This window comes from Denticeps clupeoides, chromosome 2 (assembly GCF_900700375.1).
Source record: "Denticeps clupeoides chromosome 2, fDenClu1.1, whole genome shotgun sequence".
NCBI classification, from domain to species: domain Eukaryota; kingdom Metazoa; phylum Chordata; class Actinopteri; order Clupeiformes; family Denticipitidae; genus Denticeps; species Denticeps clupeoides.
This window is the reverse complement of record NC_041708.1, coordinates 18,031,170-18,049,973: the sequence shown is the minus strand read 5'-3', so window position 1 is coordinate 18,049,973 and position 18,804 is coordinate 18,031,170. Positions and strand designations below refer to the sequence as shown.

Below are 18,804 nucleotides of genomic sequence, written 5' to 3'. Positions count from 1 at the left end.
CAGGGTTGTGTTTCTAAACTGCCTCATGGCAAGTTTACACTGGAAATTGTCATCTTTTATCACCTGGAAATTATTTGATTTATTGTGTGCTGAAATATCTTCTGGCTTTGATTGCTCACTTTGATTGCTCATGAGTGTTTGACACGTATTTCACACAATGTGTGCATATTATGTCACTGTCTAGAATGATGACGTTGCATGAGGCTACAGTTATAACTGCCCCATGATCGTAATTGGTACTCATAGCACACTGCATGTTGTCAGTGTGAAGTACGCAATTTCAGACCCACAGAGTGTGACCAGCTCAGCCGTTTCAGGCCTGGAAGATTTCGTGGGTAAGTGTTTTCACGGCCATATCACTGAAGCTGCTTATTTGCAGACACAATGGTTCCTTATGGCCCTGTCCTCTGGAGGTGGGGTCACTCTGCAGCTCCCCACTGTCCACTGTACTGCAGAGTCTTCCAGCTAAAAGGAAGATTGTTGAGTGAGCAGGGATGACAGCATTGCGCTTCCTCTGAGCGACATCAGTCCTGAACAACTAGTGATAGTTGGCCCAGTTCTTAATGCAGCTGTCTGTGTTGTGGCCGAGGTCATCATTTTGTGAGGCACATTTGCACAAAGAGAAGTTCTTTTTTTTCCCCGGACTTGCCTCCTCATGTGTGGTTGACTCCATGTTCTTCTGCTCCAGCATCATCATATGTCTGTGTACATCTTGCTGCGTTACCTCATGGCGTTCAACCTGGTAAATTCCAATGAGCTGGAAGCCATGAGAATGCAGAGTGAGCTCCTTACTTTTGGTGTTTTGCAGAGTGGCACGTGTGACAGTATGTCTATTCATGGCTGGAGACGACCATTGAAAAACTCCCCAACCTGCCTTTCCCTGAGCTTTCTGAGGTCATAATAATAATATTAATATTAATAATAATAATAATAATGCATTTAATTTGTACCGCAAAATACATTTGACACAAGTTGCTCCTGGATAAAAACAGTACATTAAAAGAAATCATGAGTAACCGCTGGTAATTTGAAAAACATGCAAACATTAGATGAAGAATAAGTTATCTTGAAAATAAATGTTTTAAGTCCTTTTTTAAAACCATTAGTGGAATGCATTCCCCCGGATGTTCGGGGAGGGCATTCCACAAAAAAGTAGCAGCAATTGCTTTTCTCACTTAATTTCTGCCTGGTCGCAATGGAGCGAGTCTGCTACATATAAATGAGATGGACGTGCCACCAGGGCAGATTTCTTATGCATCTTTCAGAACTCTGCCTGGCATGAATAGTGTATCAGACCCCTGCGTGCTGCTCATTGACCCATTCTCACTTCTGATGTCACGTTCCTAAATCTGCATCCTAATTTTAATTATCAACTGCTTCAAGTGCAAAATGAAAATATTCTGGTGCTTGTGTATGAACCAAAAACAGTAAAAATGCTGAAATAAAATAAAAAGCAGAGCAGTGCCTCAGGTCTAGATAAGTTTTCGGCATCTAAAATATTAAACAGACATTTTGATGAATAGCACAGGGAGGGGCTTCAATATGCTTGTTCATCACATTGCATTTTTGCTTTCCATCCATCCATCAAAACACAAGCCATCCCTCCATAAAATCAATGCAAGCATGCATATTCAACATTGCCTGTGTTAGAAATAATGCATACTAAACCATGTCTTTAGGAAATAAATGTTTTATTTTTCATGTAATAAAAACATTAGCAGTCATCAAAATATTGTTTCAGAGAAGGCCTGTGCCGTAGCCTTCTTGTGAAGATGGATCCGCTCCAGAATTTAGACCATGACTGAAATTTAGTGCAGTTGGAGGTAATAGCTACTCGCAATTCAAATGGATCTGACTGGCTTCACTCCTGAATAGTAATACTCACATCTGCCAGTCACTCATATTACAGTTTCCATTTGCTGGAGGTAGAACTTCTGCTGAACGCAAATCCTCAAAGAATTTCAACATTTGATAGCATTTACATGACAGCAGCTTTATGAGAGAACAAGTGAGGATGCTTCCTGGATGGAAATACTCTATTTCAGTTTGTTCTGAGAAGAGACCAGCACAGTAACTAGGGATTTGGACCATTCAGGCTCTTTCAAGTGACAACCTGCTGTCTGTCTGTCTGCCTGTCTCTCTGTCTTCCATTACACCAATTTATTGTACACAGGCTAGTTGTGTCTTTCAGCAGGGAAGACGAAAGCTTATTTTGAAGATTGCATTTACATTTAAATTCATGGCATTTAGAAGATGCCCTTATACCGAGTGACAATCAGTAGTTACAGGGACAGTCCCCATGGAGCAATTCAGGGTAGGTCATTCTCAGGAACACAATGGTACTAAGTGGGGTTTGAACCTGCAACTTTGTGGTCTTTTGGTTTATAGGAGAATTTTTTACCTGTAGCCTACAACCACCCTTGATTGCCTTTTTGTTTTAACTGTAAAACAACAGAAAATGAGTAGAAGTAAAAAAAAAATTGCTGTGCCAAAAGAATTTTGGGCAGGTGTGAAAAACATTCAGTAAGAATGCTTCCATAAATCTAAACAATAATCAATGTCACATCATTTTTAAAATAGAAAAAACAGGCTTAAAAGTCAAACTCTACCAAGGTGATGTTGTGGAAGACCGTTTCATTACACACAATGACAGGACTGAACACAGCAACACGACACAAGCTATGTTGCATTAGCACGGTCTTTCCCAGACAAAGATTTCGAATCAGACTGGGGTTTCAACCTGTGCGGTTCAAGCTCTTTTGATTCCTTTTAAAGGCAATGTTCAGGATCATAAAGACAGGAAATTTACAGTGCAGCACATAATCTGTGTATTTCTCTTTGATACCGGATGTCCAGCAGTATCACCAGCTCAGAACTGGCAGAAACCATATGGGCCCTGGTACACACAACAACTGTCCAGAGAAGTCTGACCTGAAGTGGTCTTCATGAAGAGTTGCAACTCAACTATGCAAAAATGGCAGCAGGTACCCTGGGCTGATGACTCAATTTTAACATTTTGTCTGAAGCAGAGGGCAGGTTATTCCCAAGAATCCTGGAGAGAGAACTGATGATGTTTTGAAGGCAAAGGGCGGTCACGCCAAATATTAATTTGATTTATATTTCTGTGCTGTTCAGTCACTGCATTTTGTTAATGAAAGTAAACTAGCACTTTCATTTCTGAGGTTATAGCATTTTATTCACACCTGCCTAAAGCTTTTGCACAGTACGGGTTGTGTCATAAACATGTTTACTCATTAACTACTCATTAACTCAAAATGAGGAGCGACACTATAAGCTCTTAGCACTACGCCTTGCGCCTGGACCAAAATAGAGCCCAATATTTCTAATAAGTAGCAGTCACATCGTAACCGATGGGAATAATGCATAATTAGGAGCACGACCCAGTCTAAAATTCAGAACCTTTGTTAATCAGATGCTACCGTGGCTCCTGAATCAGAGCAGCTCACGTTGTGACTTTCAGTTGGATGCATGTGAACACAATGACTGAGGACACTTTTTAAAGGATTACTTTGCTTGTTTTGTTTGTTTTTGTTCTGTTGTTTGTCTGTCTCCTGCAGAGCTCTTGGACTCGTCCTGAACAGCACAAGGTAGAGCCTCCATATGCCCGGTTCAGACCCACACTAGAGTAGGTGGGGCACCCCATTTTCACCCCTGAGCCAGTGGCCTCTATGAGCCCAACCTACTCTTTCTGACCTGTTGCAGAAGAGGCTTTTCTGGCTGTGGTTGCTGATTGTTGTGCTGTATGTGATAAGGGAGCAAGCTGCAATAGCAAAATCATCCTGGAATATTGCTTGTTAAATTTGACATAATATGCAAGTCTTTTTTCAAATGAATTATTTTGGAGGCAGCAAGGGATCTAGTTAATACCATTTATAGACTTTGTTTAATAAGTAAGCTTGATCGATGATAACTCATTTGCATGTTCACAATTCATATGACACTCTATACCAATAAGCCTTGCACGATAGGGTTTATTTATGTATTAAGGCCAGTTTAATGACCCCAGATCCCCCTTGGCACCATTCAGCATGTCCTATTACATTTCTTGATATGTGTTGATAGCGGCTGAATTGCCACTGGTGTCTGATAAAGCCTCTGCAGCGTTAAAGTACACATCTCAGGAACACATCAGAAGTCTTGCGACTGCTCACATTTGACATTTAATAGAGCTTGTGCAGTGGTGTGAAAGCGTGATCGAGAAGAATAATTCTCACCTAGCGTCCATCCACGGACTTTTTCACACTTGCGTTCAATGTGTTACATGACTCCCCTCTGGTTTGCCATTGGTCTGTAGGGTAATGACTCACAGCACAAATAGCTTTACATAAACACAACACAAGCTTTACAGATTTTGTATGTGCTTGATCTGATGCAGCACTAATGAAAGTTGACTTTCAGATCATTGAACACTGCTCTTTTTGCAGAAGTTTTCTTTTTTGTCACTATAGGAGTAAAGCAGACCACACAAATGCACGGCATATGGAGTTTTAATAGAAAACAAACTCAAAACGTAAATGAAACTGGCACAGTGGCCAGAGACAAACACACAGGAATAATGCACACAAGATGAATGATAATGGAGGGAGGAAAGCAGGGGTTTAAATACTAATCTGTAATTAGGGAACTAGAAACACATGAGAAAAAAAAACAAAATAGTGCCCCCTGGTGGACCAGGGGCACCAGGATGTTACACCTTTGTTATCAGTCTATACAAGAAAACCTCTTGACGTTTCCAGAAAACTCCTGTGCTGTAAAAGCTGGTGCCTGCACTGTATAATTTATGGGGCCTCTGTGTTGAATAGTGTGTGCATGAAAGTTTAATGAATCCTTGTGCTCACATTGCAAATGAACAAAAAGAGGCCTTTCTCTCTTGGAAGAACATGAGATGGCTGCACCTGAATGGCAGTGCTGAAATGTAATATTGCAGTGGCGAGGTGAGGAGAATCGGCTTGTGACCCTGTTTAGCCTGAGGGGTGGGGGACTTCAGGGGTTGCCAGACCCCTGGAGGTCGCACTGTGGCAGCCAGTGGCAGGAAGTGCTGCTGTGCTTATTAGAGGGTGATTAAATGTTAGGGAAGCATAAAATGGATGTGCGTACTGAGGAATAACAGCCACCAATTCAGCATTGGTTATTTCTTTGATACAATTCGCCAGAGTTCTGCTTGTAGGACGTTCTCCAGAGAGAAATCTTCGGTCCCTGCTGGGGTCAGCTGAGGGTCATGACAAAAGTCTCTCAATATCTTGGTCTAAACCTCTATCTGTGTTGGTTTTCCTGTGTTCAGCTAGGTAGAATCATTTTGAGGTCATGCAAGGTAACAGTATGTTGCTTGAGAGAAATTTTGCAGTGATTATACATGAAGGAAGTGTGTACATGTTTGTGCATCAGTGAGGTTGGTGCTTCTTTGACAGGGGATGGTCGATAGATCCCCGTTCATCAGTACTATAGTCCAGCTCGCCCCAGCACTGATATCAGATTGCACTGCAGACTTCCTCCTTCAGTGATCTCATCTAATGGTAACCGAATTGTGCGTGTATGAGTGTGTGCATATATGGGGAAAATTCATTTAAAGTTAAGTATGTTAAACAGTTATTACCATTTTTGAAATAATTATGTAATCCCATGTCTGTTGAGGATGTGTTAAAATGGTCCCATCAGCCCCTGCTGTGTGGTGGTGTTGCAGAGCTCTGATGGGAACGTGCTGGTGCGGAGCGACAGTCGGGTCTCCTCACTGACACTGAAGTTGCCCCAGTACACCGACGCTGGACAGTACCTGTGCACGGCACGGAACGCCATTGGACAAGATGCAAAGTTTGTGCACCTGGAAGTGAGATGTGAGAGCATTTTTTAATGCACAGTTGCATTTAATGCACACACACACACACACACTCACACACACACACACACACACACTCATTTCCAGTCAGCAGCCCAATGATAAAGATACATTCTGTATATTATTTCTAGCAGTATACGATACTTGTTTGTGAGTGGTTCTCTCACTTGATCCCAAAAAATTCAAGAAAAACGTTTATGGCAGCAAAGTTTTATTTTATTTTATTGCATTTTCTGTCTTCCCCAAAACACCTTAAGTAAGACTATATGCTGCTGCTTTTCCTTCAGATCATCTCATGATGCTTCTTAGGATTATGGCTAAAATATGCAGAGAAGTTATGAAGCTGAATCCTGCATTTGCTAAAACGATTTAGCATTCCATGTAACTACAGTTATCATGATGCTATTCTCTCCAATCATGTCAGGATGCAATCCTCCCACCCTTTGACGGCACAGGGTCAGCTGACATAATGAGTAATTACAGAGCACTCTCTTTCTCTCTCTAGCTCCTAACTCTCTGTCAGCATCATCACCTTGTTCACAGTGTGTATACATCGTAACAGATTTCCAGCAGAGGGCTTCAGTTGACTTTCATTTTAAGTAACTGAATCATTCACTGTCTGTGAAGATTCTCAGTCATCCAGGTGAATTTGTCTAAAAGTTGAGTCATGGCAACTGGACTTTCTTTCTTTAATGTAGAGATGTTTCATTCTACATCCACCGAACTTTGTCAATCTTTTTTTTATTAAGATAGCTATATGGCATTGGGCTGTATAGGTGTTAAGATGTTAATGACTCATTATATGACATGACTCATTATATGAACAAACAGTTCTATATGTCAGCCATCAGTGCAAGGCAGGAAAGGTCGTCGTCATTGTCGACATCTTCCTCCGCTTATCCGGATCTTGGTCCAGCATCCCAAGTAGGGAATCCCAGACAGCCCTCTCCCCAGCCACCTCTACCAGCTCCTCCGGAAGGACCCCAAGGCGTTCCCACACCAGATTGGAGATATAATTTCTCCAGCGTGTCCTGGGTCGACCCAGGGGCCTCCTGCCGGCAGGACATGCCAGAAACACCTCCCCAGGGAGGCCTCCAGGAGGCATCCTGACCAGATGCCTGAACCACCTCAGCTGGCTTCTATCGATGTGGAGGAGCAGCTTCCCTCAGATTGTTTTGTGGAATGTCCAAGCACCTCACACTATCTCTAAGGCTGAGCCCAGCCACACTACGGAGGAAACTAATTTCAGCCGTAAGTGAGGATTGGGACGTACATCGACCGGTAAATAGAGAGTCTTGCTTTCTGGCTCAGCTCCCTCTTCACCATGACAGATCAGTTCAGCCCCAATCCACCTGTCGATCTCCTGCTCCTTTCTTCCTTTACTCCTGAACAAGACCCCGAGATACTTAAGGCAGGACCTCTCTCCCGACCCGGAGTTGGCAAGCCCTTTTCTGGTCGAGAACCATAGTCGCGGATTTGGAGGTGCTGATCATCAAGGCATGAAAGGAAGGATGCAAATGCACAACTAACTAACAGGGGATTTACTGGAACCCAAATGATCGACACACAGAAACAATAAAGAAACAGGATAGAGGGAAAGATGACTGAATGTACAGAGACATCCTGGATGAAAACTTGCTCCAGAGTTCTCTTCAACTCAGACTGAGGTGACAGTGTGAATACTTATGTACATGTTTTTTTTTTGTTTTTTTTACAGTTTTTTTTATAAGTTTGCTAGAAACTCAAGTAAACATTTTTTTTCACATTGTCATTATGGGGTGTTGTGTGCAGAGGCTGTAATATAACAAAATGTGGAAAAAGTAATGTGCTGTAAATACTTTCTGGATGCACCGTATACATGTAAACACAATTGCAGACAATCAGGTATTCAGAGTGACAATAGACAAAGACAAAACTGGTCCAGAACACGGACCAGAGGAACTATGTAAGTGCTTTTGATGCTCTGTTTTGCCGTTTGCAGTCAGGGGGGACGTTCTGAGCTTTGGTGTGTAATGTTTCTATTTGAAATGTGTGTTGCAGACACCCCAAAGATCCAGGGCTCGGTGACGGTGTACACATGGGAGGGGAACCCAGTCAACATAAGCTGCCATGTAGTCGCCCACCCAAGTGATGTCGTCATGGTGTGGCTGAGAGATGGCCTCCAACTGCCTAACTCCAACACCTCTAACATCAGGGTGTTCACCAGCCCTTCAGCCAGCTTCCTGGAGGTAACAAAACACACACTTCTTATGTTGAAGATCTGTACTATGCAATACAGGCTTCACACTTCCGAGCTAGTCTGATAAAAGAAAGTCCAACTACTGTAATCTTGGCATAGGAGCCCTGTGTTTATTAACCTCTTCCAAGCTTCTGGTGGCAGCACAGGGCGTACAGTCTTAACACCCATAAACATCTACGAATTCATACATATTTGTCATGGCCAACGTGCCTCCAGCCCGCTAGAGGGCACCTCACCAGCCTGGGAGACGACGACCCGGAAGAGGAAATGGAGGCGGGCGGTGGCAAGTATAAAAGTGAGGTAACCCCAAGGAGACACGACCGCTCTTTGTATGAGTTTACTCGCCAGAGACGCTAGCTCTCTCACCCACGACCTAAGATAATTGTGATTCCTGAAATACGACCTTCGCCTGCCCACGACGTCGAGAATTGCCTGATCCCCTGGAAACCACGAAAGGAACCCCGACCGGAACTTCCTGACTACAACCTCTACCTGCCCCTGACCTTGAACCTACCTGACCCATCGGTTAAGACGGGATTCCATGCTCCCCTACCTTCCTGCCGCCCAAGACCTACTCAAGTTCAAGATCCCGGACCATCCTGAAACCCGCCGTCTTCCGGTTCTCCTCTGCCCCGGTCCTTCCCAAAGATCCCGAACTGACTCCCTGCTGCGTTGCAGCGCGTCCATTGCGTCCTCATTCCCCACGCCCATAGTATGTCTGCAAGTACGTCATCGAATTCCCCCTGTGACAATATTGCATATTGTCTTAACGTGGAGAATCAAAACTACCTAAACAAGTCCAATGCGCAAATAAACAAGCATCACCAAAAAATCATTACCATAATAGAGCCATTGTGGTTAGTGAAAGGTGTTGATGTTATTTCCACAAATGCCCCCCTCAATTCTATAGGTGTGTATTGTCCAGAACTACAGACACCCACATCTACCGTTGCTTTTTTTGTATATTCTGAAAGAACTATGATGGTGTGAGGAGGTGATAGATATTCTGGTGCAGGACAGCAGTTTCTCCTGCTGAATATTTGTCTGATGAAGTTGCTATCTCATGCGCAGAAGAAGTTGAGGCAGACAATAGTGTTGGTATCCACTGTTACGAGCCGGTCTAAAAGAAAGGACACAAAATGTAACGAAACTGAGAATTTTAACAAGTAGTTTATTAACAACTAAATATATAAATAAAGATGAAATACATACGAAACGAATTACAGCGAATAACGGCAAACAAAACAGGAAAACAGAGAAAAACAAACACCAAAGCAGGCCGACACAACAAGTTGCCTCACCTCCTAGGGGGAAAACCGGAAGTGATGTCAAAGGGAAATGGTAGGAAGGCGGGAAGGGTGGATGGCACGGCAAGTGCAGCCCCGAAAAAGAGGCTGCTTTTATTCTGTCTGTCCCACAGCAGGAACAGGTGGGCTGAATTTACAATCACCAGGCACCTGCAAACAACCCAAAACACAGAACAGAAACACACCCAAAATACCAGGACGTAACATCCACATAGTAAAAACACCCATGCAGAAAGTGCCAGGAGCCACTGATTCACTGAACTGATTCAAGCAATAACATGATACACTATAATGTAGAAATAGTTCATTTATTCTATTGATTATTGGCATTGTAAATGGTTTATTTTTATACAACTATTATATTTTTCATTTTAGTATTATTAGGGCCCAGGTCCTGCGAAGGTGCAAAGCCCTATTTTTTCTGCAAGAATTATTAGGGACCGAGCATAATATTATTTACGCTTGCTATGCACAAAAACTTTTTTTTTATAACACACCACAATTCACGCACCCACAAAGACAGGTTTTTGACCCGGGTGCAACCAGGGGGGCTCAATCGTGCCGCCTAACGCATTACACCTTCTGGTGCGCACACACTTTTACGTATTGCCATCAAATATAATATGCATGTGTATCTCATTGACAAACTTATGATACACTCACCCTCAATAGCTCTGCCCAACAGGAAATTAGATAATCTGAATTGTTTAATTTATACAAAGGAATTTGAAACAAGAATCTGACAAAATGACATTTTTGGGGAAATAAAAAAATAAATTACATAATTACATCATAAATTACATTAAACATTGAGTAATCGAGATTAAACGTCACAAAAATAGTCTCATACCCTAATCATATATTTTTTTATTTAGTATAGTGTCACCAACAGGCAAGAGAAAAAGTACCACTTTTTATTAAAAAATAAGGAATTTTTGATTTGTTGAACAGTTTCTTGCCATGACATTTCAGATGCAGTGTACGAGCTATGATATTGGAGTAAAACGTTTTATGTTTCCTTTTTTAATTTGAATTTGAATACCTCAGACATTGTCTCCATGTGTGTCAATACAATCTGAACAAATGTCCAATTCACATACATTATCTAAAAAACATAAAAATATTTATTTTGATATTTAATGTGTTTTCTCACATACCAAACCCAGCTGATTAATACAACGTCCAATTTACACCAAAACTGCTGAGCACCAAGACAAGTTCAACATTTCACATGTTGAAAATCTTAGCTCTATCTTTGACAGTGTTGCCGTGTGGTGGTATTAATTTCATCCGTTACTAAGTCAGGCTGCTGTGCCTCTGAGTGAGGCAGACCGCAGGGTTCTCTGCTTGAGTCTCTGTGTGTGTGAAGCTTGTAAAAACTTCCCCCCGGCTAAAAGGGGTGGGGCTGAGCTTGCTCTGTGAGTGTGCTGGAGAGAAGGGGGGGGTTCTCTCACAGGAGCAGAAGAATCAGATGGCTGACAGTTTCAATGAATACTGAAATGCTGAATACTCAAATCATTTTGCACACATCCATTGTTGAACAATAACATCATAGGATTTTGTACCATTTTTGCGGCCCATTAATCATGCATTGTCATGAAGCCTTTATGCATTTATGCAGGGGCAGTGGTGGCCTAGGGGGTAAGGAAACAGAGTTGTAATCATAAGGTTGCTGGTTTGAAACCCGAACCATCAAGGTGCCACTGAGTATCGTCCCCTTTCATGGCTGCCCACTGCTCACCAAGGGTTAAAAGCAGAGGACACATTTCATTGTGTGCACCGTGTGCTGTGCTGTGTTTCACAATGACAATCACTTCACTTTCACAACAGAACAGTCTGTTTGCCTTGGCTTCCTTACACACACCCAAACTCCTAAGGATGGTTGTGGTTGGCTGTGTCAAATTCTGCTGAAAGGTACAGAAGATTATGAGTGATGACTAAGTTTGCTGATCTAGCAGTGTGTAGTTTCTCTATAACAGCCAGAAGAGCAGTCACTGTGGAGTGAGCAGTTTTGGAACCCGACTGATTTGGTGTCCTCTGGGTTTTCTGAGTACGGTAGGAAGAAAACTGATTGTAAATTGTACATTGTAGGATTTTAGAAATAAAATAAAGGTATATAGTTGGAAATGGTTGAGGGATTAGAGGTGGATTTCTTATTAATTTTAATAATTCTACCCTTTTTGAAAAGCTGTTGGAATGTGACCAGATTCTATGGAATAATGATGGACGTGATGAAGGGAAGGAAGTTGTGAAAAATAGTCTGACGCATTGTGGAAGTAATTGAATCCAGTGAACATGTGGTTGGGCTGGATGAAGTGCTAAATTATAGGATCTTGGCTGATGTTCTAATGAGAAATAAGTGGAGTCATTGGTGTATTACAGGTGGTTGAGTGGTGTTAAAAGACTGCTAGATGTGTTCAATGGTTGATTCAAGTGGTAGGGAAGAGAAGGATTCAGGGTTCAAAAGAATTGAAAGGGCCTGCGAATCAAATGGTGAGGTGGAAATTGCACAGAGGGAGGTGATGATTCATTGATTTTATTTTTTATTTATTTTCTGTTGATAAAGACAAGGTGATACTGGTGATGCTATGTCCAACACGTTTCCTATTTTGTGTGTTGAAGAACAATTGTTGTTTGTCAAATTGAATAAATAGGATGAAATAGGATGGATGCAAAAGGACTGACGCTTGTCTTGTGGAAGACTGAAGTCCCCATGGAGGATTAGAGGTGTATCAATGCAATGAGGAGAGAGTTCAACTGACCAACGAAGAATCCAAGAGGTCGAGGAAAACGGTAGACAACAATTGTCTGTAGATTTACTGCGGAGTTCAAAAGAGGAAATGTTGAGATGCAAGAGAGACAAGGGTGTGAAGCACCAGGCTCTTGACAACTTGACACCTCTCCCAGTTTCTCTCGGAGTGTGAGAAAAATTAAAAACCTAGGAGAGAGCTGCTGGTGAACTAAAAGTTGAAAAGCAAATCCAAGTTATCTCTCTAAGCCCTGCCTCTCAATTCACACCTTAATCAACAATAATTTAAGCTGCTGAGTACACTTATTGTTTAACAAAAGGGACAACTTGGTTCACTTCACTTGTTTAGAACACAAAATAATTTACAACTAAAGGAATTTAAAATAGTCCTACTATACCAGCAAATAAGAATCCCAAATAGAAGTTAAAGCAGCAGATCAAAAGTTTAAGGCCATATTGAACAAAGCTCTGATAGAGCCAGACACTTTCAACAGGTTACCATGGTTACAGAGAGAGTTGGTCCCGTTAATGCAGAACGGTGAGCAAACATGGCTGGCGCTGCCTTTGAATTACGTGCATGTGGAAGTAGGCGGTTGGAGGCAAGAACCTTGCGACACAGGTTCCTGTCTTCTGACTTATCCTGGCAAGTCACAACATAGAAATTCTATTCAACTACACTGTTGGATTTTCAGAACTTCAGAAGTTCGATCCCACCACTGTCTGCACCCACCAGCACAGATGCATGGGTTCCTATCTCATTGTTGACTACTAGGAGCCTCTGAAGATCATGTGGCCTCTGTGTATCATTTTGATGCATTCAAGTGTACTGTGAGTCATATCTGTTGATGCACATTGTACGTGTGCTAAAGAATGCAGTATATCAAATTAAATATCTGATGTAATATGAAAAAAGTACAATGAGACATAAAGTATAAGGAAAGAAAAATTTGAATCCCTCAACATTGGTGGTCTATTGGATAAAGAAGAGGACCCGTAATGGTTGCAGATTCGGATCCCAAACCGGCAAGGTCACTTACTGGTGTGGTAAAATTATCCAAAATTAACAATGCAATCATCTGTCAAGCACAATCAGTCTCAGCAGTCAGTAAAAATGAGGTGCCAAAAACTGTTTTTCATGTAAGTTTGTATTTTCACAAAGATGGGCCACCATGATTTGTTTCTTTTTGTCGGACCGTGCCATAAATGAGAATCTTTTGTTGACACAATGCCAAAAACAGAGAGATTTTCTGTTTTTCAAACAATACAGATGTTTCTAGGCTTTTATCCATGAAATGGCAGGTGCCGATGTCAATTCAGTGCTCAATCAATCATTTATTTTAGTGAACAAAAAAAAATGTGTTGTGATGCCCAGGACCTGGTCTCATACAGCTGCAATGCACACGGCTGATTAACAGGGATTAATCGTTGAGTGGGGCCCTGATTAGGCCCTGTTAAATACAGAAGAGCGGCCACAGGAATATGTGGCAACATGGGTGTGGACAGACATGGCTTCATTTCTGCTCCTGGCCATTGGTCACACGCCTTCAGGTTTGTTTTTGTTAATTCACAGTTTCTCTGTTTTCTGGCCTTTGTGCCTGCTTTGGTTATTCTTAATAAATCTTTTTTTTTTTTTTTGAACTGCAATGTCTGGCTTCTGTGCATACCTCAACCCCCGTTATGGGACTTTAGAAATAATAGTGAATTGTATTTATAATGCACTTTAAATTTTACACAATCTCAAAGTGCATTCAGACAATAAAAAAGCTCCAAGGCATTAAATTGGTTTTGTGAGGCAGAATATGTTGTGAGCATTGATATAAGGTACTGACACTTGATGCTCTATACTGATGTCAACACCAGTGGAACCGGTAGATATTCTAAATAACAAGATGCTTGATATCCAAACCTAATCAGACAAGTACAACGTGTAAAATGACTCTATCCCAGCTAACCACATCAAGCACTGTGTTTGGGCATAAATATAGCTCCTGCTAATGTAAGGACAAAGCACAGACAAATACACCCTATATCCTGTGTCTCAGGTGACCCCGGAATCACAGAACGATTTTGGCAGCTACAACTGCACAGCCTCCAATGAAATCGGAACTGAGTCCAAAGAGTTCATCCTTATTCAGGCAGGTCAGTGACATTATGATTCACAACAAGTCTGGTGCCCTACCAAAGTGCTCCACACACCACATTTAGCTCTGGCTGAAAAGAATCACCCTCATTATATTATTAATGACCAGCTATGACCATGAGTTAGTCAGTGGTTGTATGTGGTGTGATCACTGTAATACATTTAATGTGTGTTGTACCACTAGATATCAGGGCACGCTTTACACTTGCCCTGTGGGTACATGTGTGAGAGATATGGCAGAGATTTTGACCTTTACGAAATGTTAAAATACATTAAATGCACTGTATTATATAGTCAGGCTAGAGTATTGTCAATGCTGCTTCCCCTCAGCTCAAGGCCCAAAGTAGTAGGTTTTGTTCAGTCTTGCAGCTTCTGTAATCTGGAGCTAATCGTGTAACTCTAGGGGACAAGTCACATTTGAAAAATCTTTCACTTCACATTTACCTCCAGCTGTTAAAATCCATTCATATTGGTGGTGAAGGTCAGAGGTTTTTAGGGACTTGACTGTCTGGTCAGTTTATCTGTAGTGAGACTGCAGCACAGCACGTAAAATGTATAAGATTTATCCACTTTTATATGTAAATACTGAAACTATGAACGTGTTAAAGGCTTCTGTGAGCTTCTGAGTTGAAGGGTGTGTTGAATGAGTAGCTCAGACCACTCTCTTTGGTAGACGTTCCCTCCGTACCACTGGTGGAGCTTGTGGAACCGTACTCCAGCACAGTACAAGTGCATTTTCTGGAACCAGAATCCAGTGGGGGCGTGCCCATTCTCAGATACCGTGCAGAGTGGAGGGTGCGGAATCGTGGGAAGTGGTTTCAGCGCCTGTATGAGGTCAAAGGTGGTAAGTGTACAAACCTGTACTGGCTATTGCTACTTTATATAAATGTGTAATGCTCTATTTTTGGCTCTATACTACTCAATACTTTTCATTGTTGCCGTTTACTATACGGTAGACCACCATGTAATCTACATTTGTAACGGCCTGCACGTTGCTCCTCAGAATACAACTTAAATTTGGTATGAGGCTCTATGTGAGTTGTGCAGGAGTTTTGATTTTTATTTAATAAAAATCCTGACAGTGAGCCTAAATCAATCAATAAAAGAATCTATTATTTCTGTGAATGAAATAACATGTAACCAGTGTTATTTTGGATGTTCCTCCAGCAGACCAGAACATCATCACCATCACTGGTCTCAAGCCAGAAACCCAGTATGAGGTGAAGATGTCCGCCATCAATGGCAAGGGTGAGGGGGAGAGCAGCCTGCCCATGAACTTCAAGACAGATCCTGTCCGTAAGTATTTTACACCCTTAGGTCCAGGCTCCAGGGTGCCAGTTACAGGACCTTCAGTGAACAGCTGCCCTCTGCTGGTCACCCGGAAAGCTTTGTTTCTAAACTTTGGTCTGGAACTTTGAGCCATCTTAATTTCCAGCTGTTTTCTCAAAATGACATATCTCTTCATCAAGTGTGATACAGTATGAATACAGCCTGCTTACTGCGGTGACTTGACCACCTTTGTCAAAATTCAGTCTATACATGACAACGCATTTTAATATGGGCCTACTTTTGCATTGCAGTTTTATCTTTTTTTTTTTGTTTGTTTTGTTTTGGTTCTGTTTTATTTTCATCCTGATGATAAAAATGAATGAACCATGTAAAATGGTTCAGACCCTGCTTTAATTGGCACCTAAAACTGAAGTCTTAACTTCATTGTTTCATTTAACACATGAACAGAAAGCAAGTAGTCTGTGCTAAATTTTACAAATTCTCCAGTATCACAATGTTTTTTTGTTTTTTTTTTACTAATTTTATTTTGTTTTGTCTTGGTTAATATTTTCCCCGCTCAGGTTACTCTTACACAAGTAAGTGTCATATTTGCAGAAATTTAATATTTACTGCTATGGTGATCATTCAATATAGGAGTTTTCTTATTGATCTGATGAATTACTTATCAGATTGCTTTAAGAAATGTTTAATTAAAAATAATGTAATAAATATGACTACTTCTGCTCCCTGTGCTCTCAGATGGCATGTTTAATTTTTTCTCCAAGAGTTCAGGTTGGCTTCTTCTCCCCCGGTGAACTGTGTAGCAGCTGTTATTAGTACTTTTTGGACCAGTGGTATTGTCACTGTGAAACACAAAACACATCCTGTGATCACAGTGCAGCGTTTGCGCACATACAATGGAAAAGGTATCCAAAAAAATCTGAACACAAAAAAAATATACCCCATAACTTTTAGCATCTACCTGCCCGGGGCTGAGAAATTATACATTTCATACAAATGTTACATTTATTGTACCACTGTTTCCAAAAAACCCATAATGGTGGGAAACTGAAACGAGCTTTTGTACATATAAGCTAGTTTATGGGGCCACACGATGTCGCGGTGGTTGGTGATGTGGCCTCACACCTCCAAAGTTGTGAGTTTGAATCCCAGCTCTGTCCTTGTGTGTGCGGCGTTTACCTGCTCTCCTCGGGTTCTTTGGTCTTCTCCCACCATCCAAAGGCATGCACACTCGGTGGATTGGCGACTCTAAATTGACATTGGTGGCTGTGACTGTGTGTGCACGCTGTGGTGAATCCCCAGCCTGTGCCTGGCAGCTATGACCCTGAGTAACAGGACAAAGTGGTTAAGGATAGTGTGTGACTGGGAGTGAGCTAGTTCATAATGCACCCTGCTGTAATGCACTACTGCATAATGCTTTCAGACAGATACCATTCAATTACTTCACAGCCTTACAGAGAAGTGCCTGATATGTTCAACTGCATTCTATATGCAGTTCTGCACAGCTCCTTCCTTCAATGAAGAGAACTCATTCCTCCTGACACCACAGATTCGCTGTGACTGACATGTAAATCTCTTCTGTTTGGCTCTCACATCACAATGATTTTTATTCCTCACACACGTTTGGCTGCTCCCCTGCTTTCTGTTACAGCTGAAGGATTTCTGTCCAAATGTGCTGCAGAAATGTGAAAATCCGAACCATTAGCTCTTTTTTTATTGACCCCCTAAAAGTCATTTTACTCTTGTTAGTTATGGCCTAATCTAATAAATGTAATAAGTCTTTACATCTTTGTTACAAACCATTTCTAAGTCTAATTAGTTTTCCAGATGTAGACACACATTCACACACAGTGAATTAATGTGTAAATTTGTCCATCTTTCCATGTACTGCTGCATGCATGTGCTGCTTGTGATGCTGTTTGTTGCCAGGATTTCCTCTGTCGCTGTGGAAAATTCTCAATTCCCGTGGCACACAGGAAATCCTGCCTTTTCTATCACCACGCTTTTGTGTTTCCTTCTGTCCAAATCTTTATTCTGAAAGATTTGCTTGTGTATATCAAGAATCTTCTTTTTGTTGTTAATGTTCACTGTCTCTTTTTTCCCATGTGGTCTCTTCAAATTTCCTTTCCACCAATCATGCGTGTCATGTGGCTCTGTCATGTGATGTTGCTGATGTCCGCTGTGATGAACAGAAGGTAAAGATTTGACCCCAGATCACCTTTTTTTTCACACACAGCACAATCACCGACTATTCACCTCACCAACATTTAACACCGAACATGTTTTTTTATTTTTTTTATGTGTATGACTGAAAAACGTGTTTTAAAAGAATCCAGATCATGAACAAATAAAATCCGTTCGCTCAGGGAACCACATCCTGCATCCATTTCCAGAAGAGCATGCTTCAAAGATGGATGGAGCTGGTCTTTTTTATTTATTATATCCTGCAGTCATCACTCCCGCCTTCTCTCTTTATATACAGAATGAAAAGAGAGGTCATGTTTGGATCACACAAGGCTGACCGCAGTGTTGATTGCCTGTCAGTTTACTGATTGTGATTTTAGTGCCGCAGCACACAGCTTTATGGGTAAAATACAGCCTCACACTCATCGTCTACAGCAGCAATGACTCACCAGTTCACCCGGTGATCTGCCGGTGACTTTGGACGCTGCCTACCTTTCATGTGAGCATAGTTACATGGTTACACAGAAATCTAAATCCATTCAACAGTAATACAAACTCTGCTCTCACATTTTACTTATTCTTATACATTGACAGAATTGTACATTTTGTGTTAATTTGGAACATTTATAGCCAATATCAGTCAGTCAATTTTTATTATGTCGCTGTAAAAGAATAGAAACTTTGCAGCTGCTTTTAGATAAGATAAGGCAAGGAGCACAAGTGCACAACATAATTTTAACACAACATAATTTTGAAACAAAAAGGCCAAAAAAAAAACAATAATCTTTATAATGTGGTCTAAATGAAAGGGAACAGTTGAAGACTTACATACTTATGTACAGTACATCCGGAAAGTATTCACAGAACAGGACTTTTCCCACAGTTTGTTACATTACAGCCTTATTCCAAAATTGATTAAATGGATTTTTTTCTCACAATTCTACACACAACACCATATAATGACAATGAGACAAAAAAGTTGAGTTCAGGTTTTGTAAATTTATTAAAAATAGAAAAATCACATGTATCTATTCACAGCTT

General features: G+C 41.3%; 1 protein-coding gene across 24 annotated transcripts in view; it reads left to right on the top strand.

Moving 5' to 3' along the window:
• The window catches only part of ncam1b (neural cell adhesion molecule 1b), a 71,731-nt gene that overhangs the window by 41,484 nt on the left and 11,443 nt on the right, over positions 1 to 18,804 (top strand). For 5 of the 24 annotated variants that reach the window (XM_028969839.1, XM_028969823.1, XM_028969838.1 and 2 more), the window contains exons 10-18: positions 3,579 to 3,608; positions 5,702 to 5,852; positions 7,895 to 8,082; positions 14,192 to 14,288; positions 14,963 to 15,133; positions 15,457 to 15,585; positions 16,140 to 16,154; positions 16,318 to 16,350; positions 17,772 to 17,774. In XM_028969839.1, the coding sequence (XP_028825672.1) occupies positions 3,579 to 3,608; positions 5,702 to 5,852; positions 7,895 to 8,082; positions 14,192 to 14,288; positions 14,963 to 15,133; positions 15,457 to 15,585; positions 16,140 to 16,154; positions 16,318 to 16,350; positions 17,772 to 17,774 (817 nt within the window). The remainder of the gene's footprint in view (positions 1 to 3,578; positions 3,609 to 5,701; positions 5,853 to 7,894; positions 8,083 to 14,191; positions 14,289 to 14,962; positions 15,134 to 15,456; positions 15,586 to 16,139; positions 16,155 to 16,317; positions 16,351 to 17,771; positions 17,775 to 18,804) is intronic. The other 19 variants (XM_028969830.1, XM_028969824.1, XM_028969841.1 and 16 more) reach the window with 11 other exon arrangements.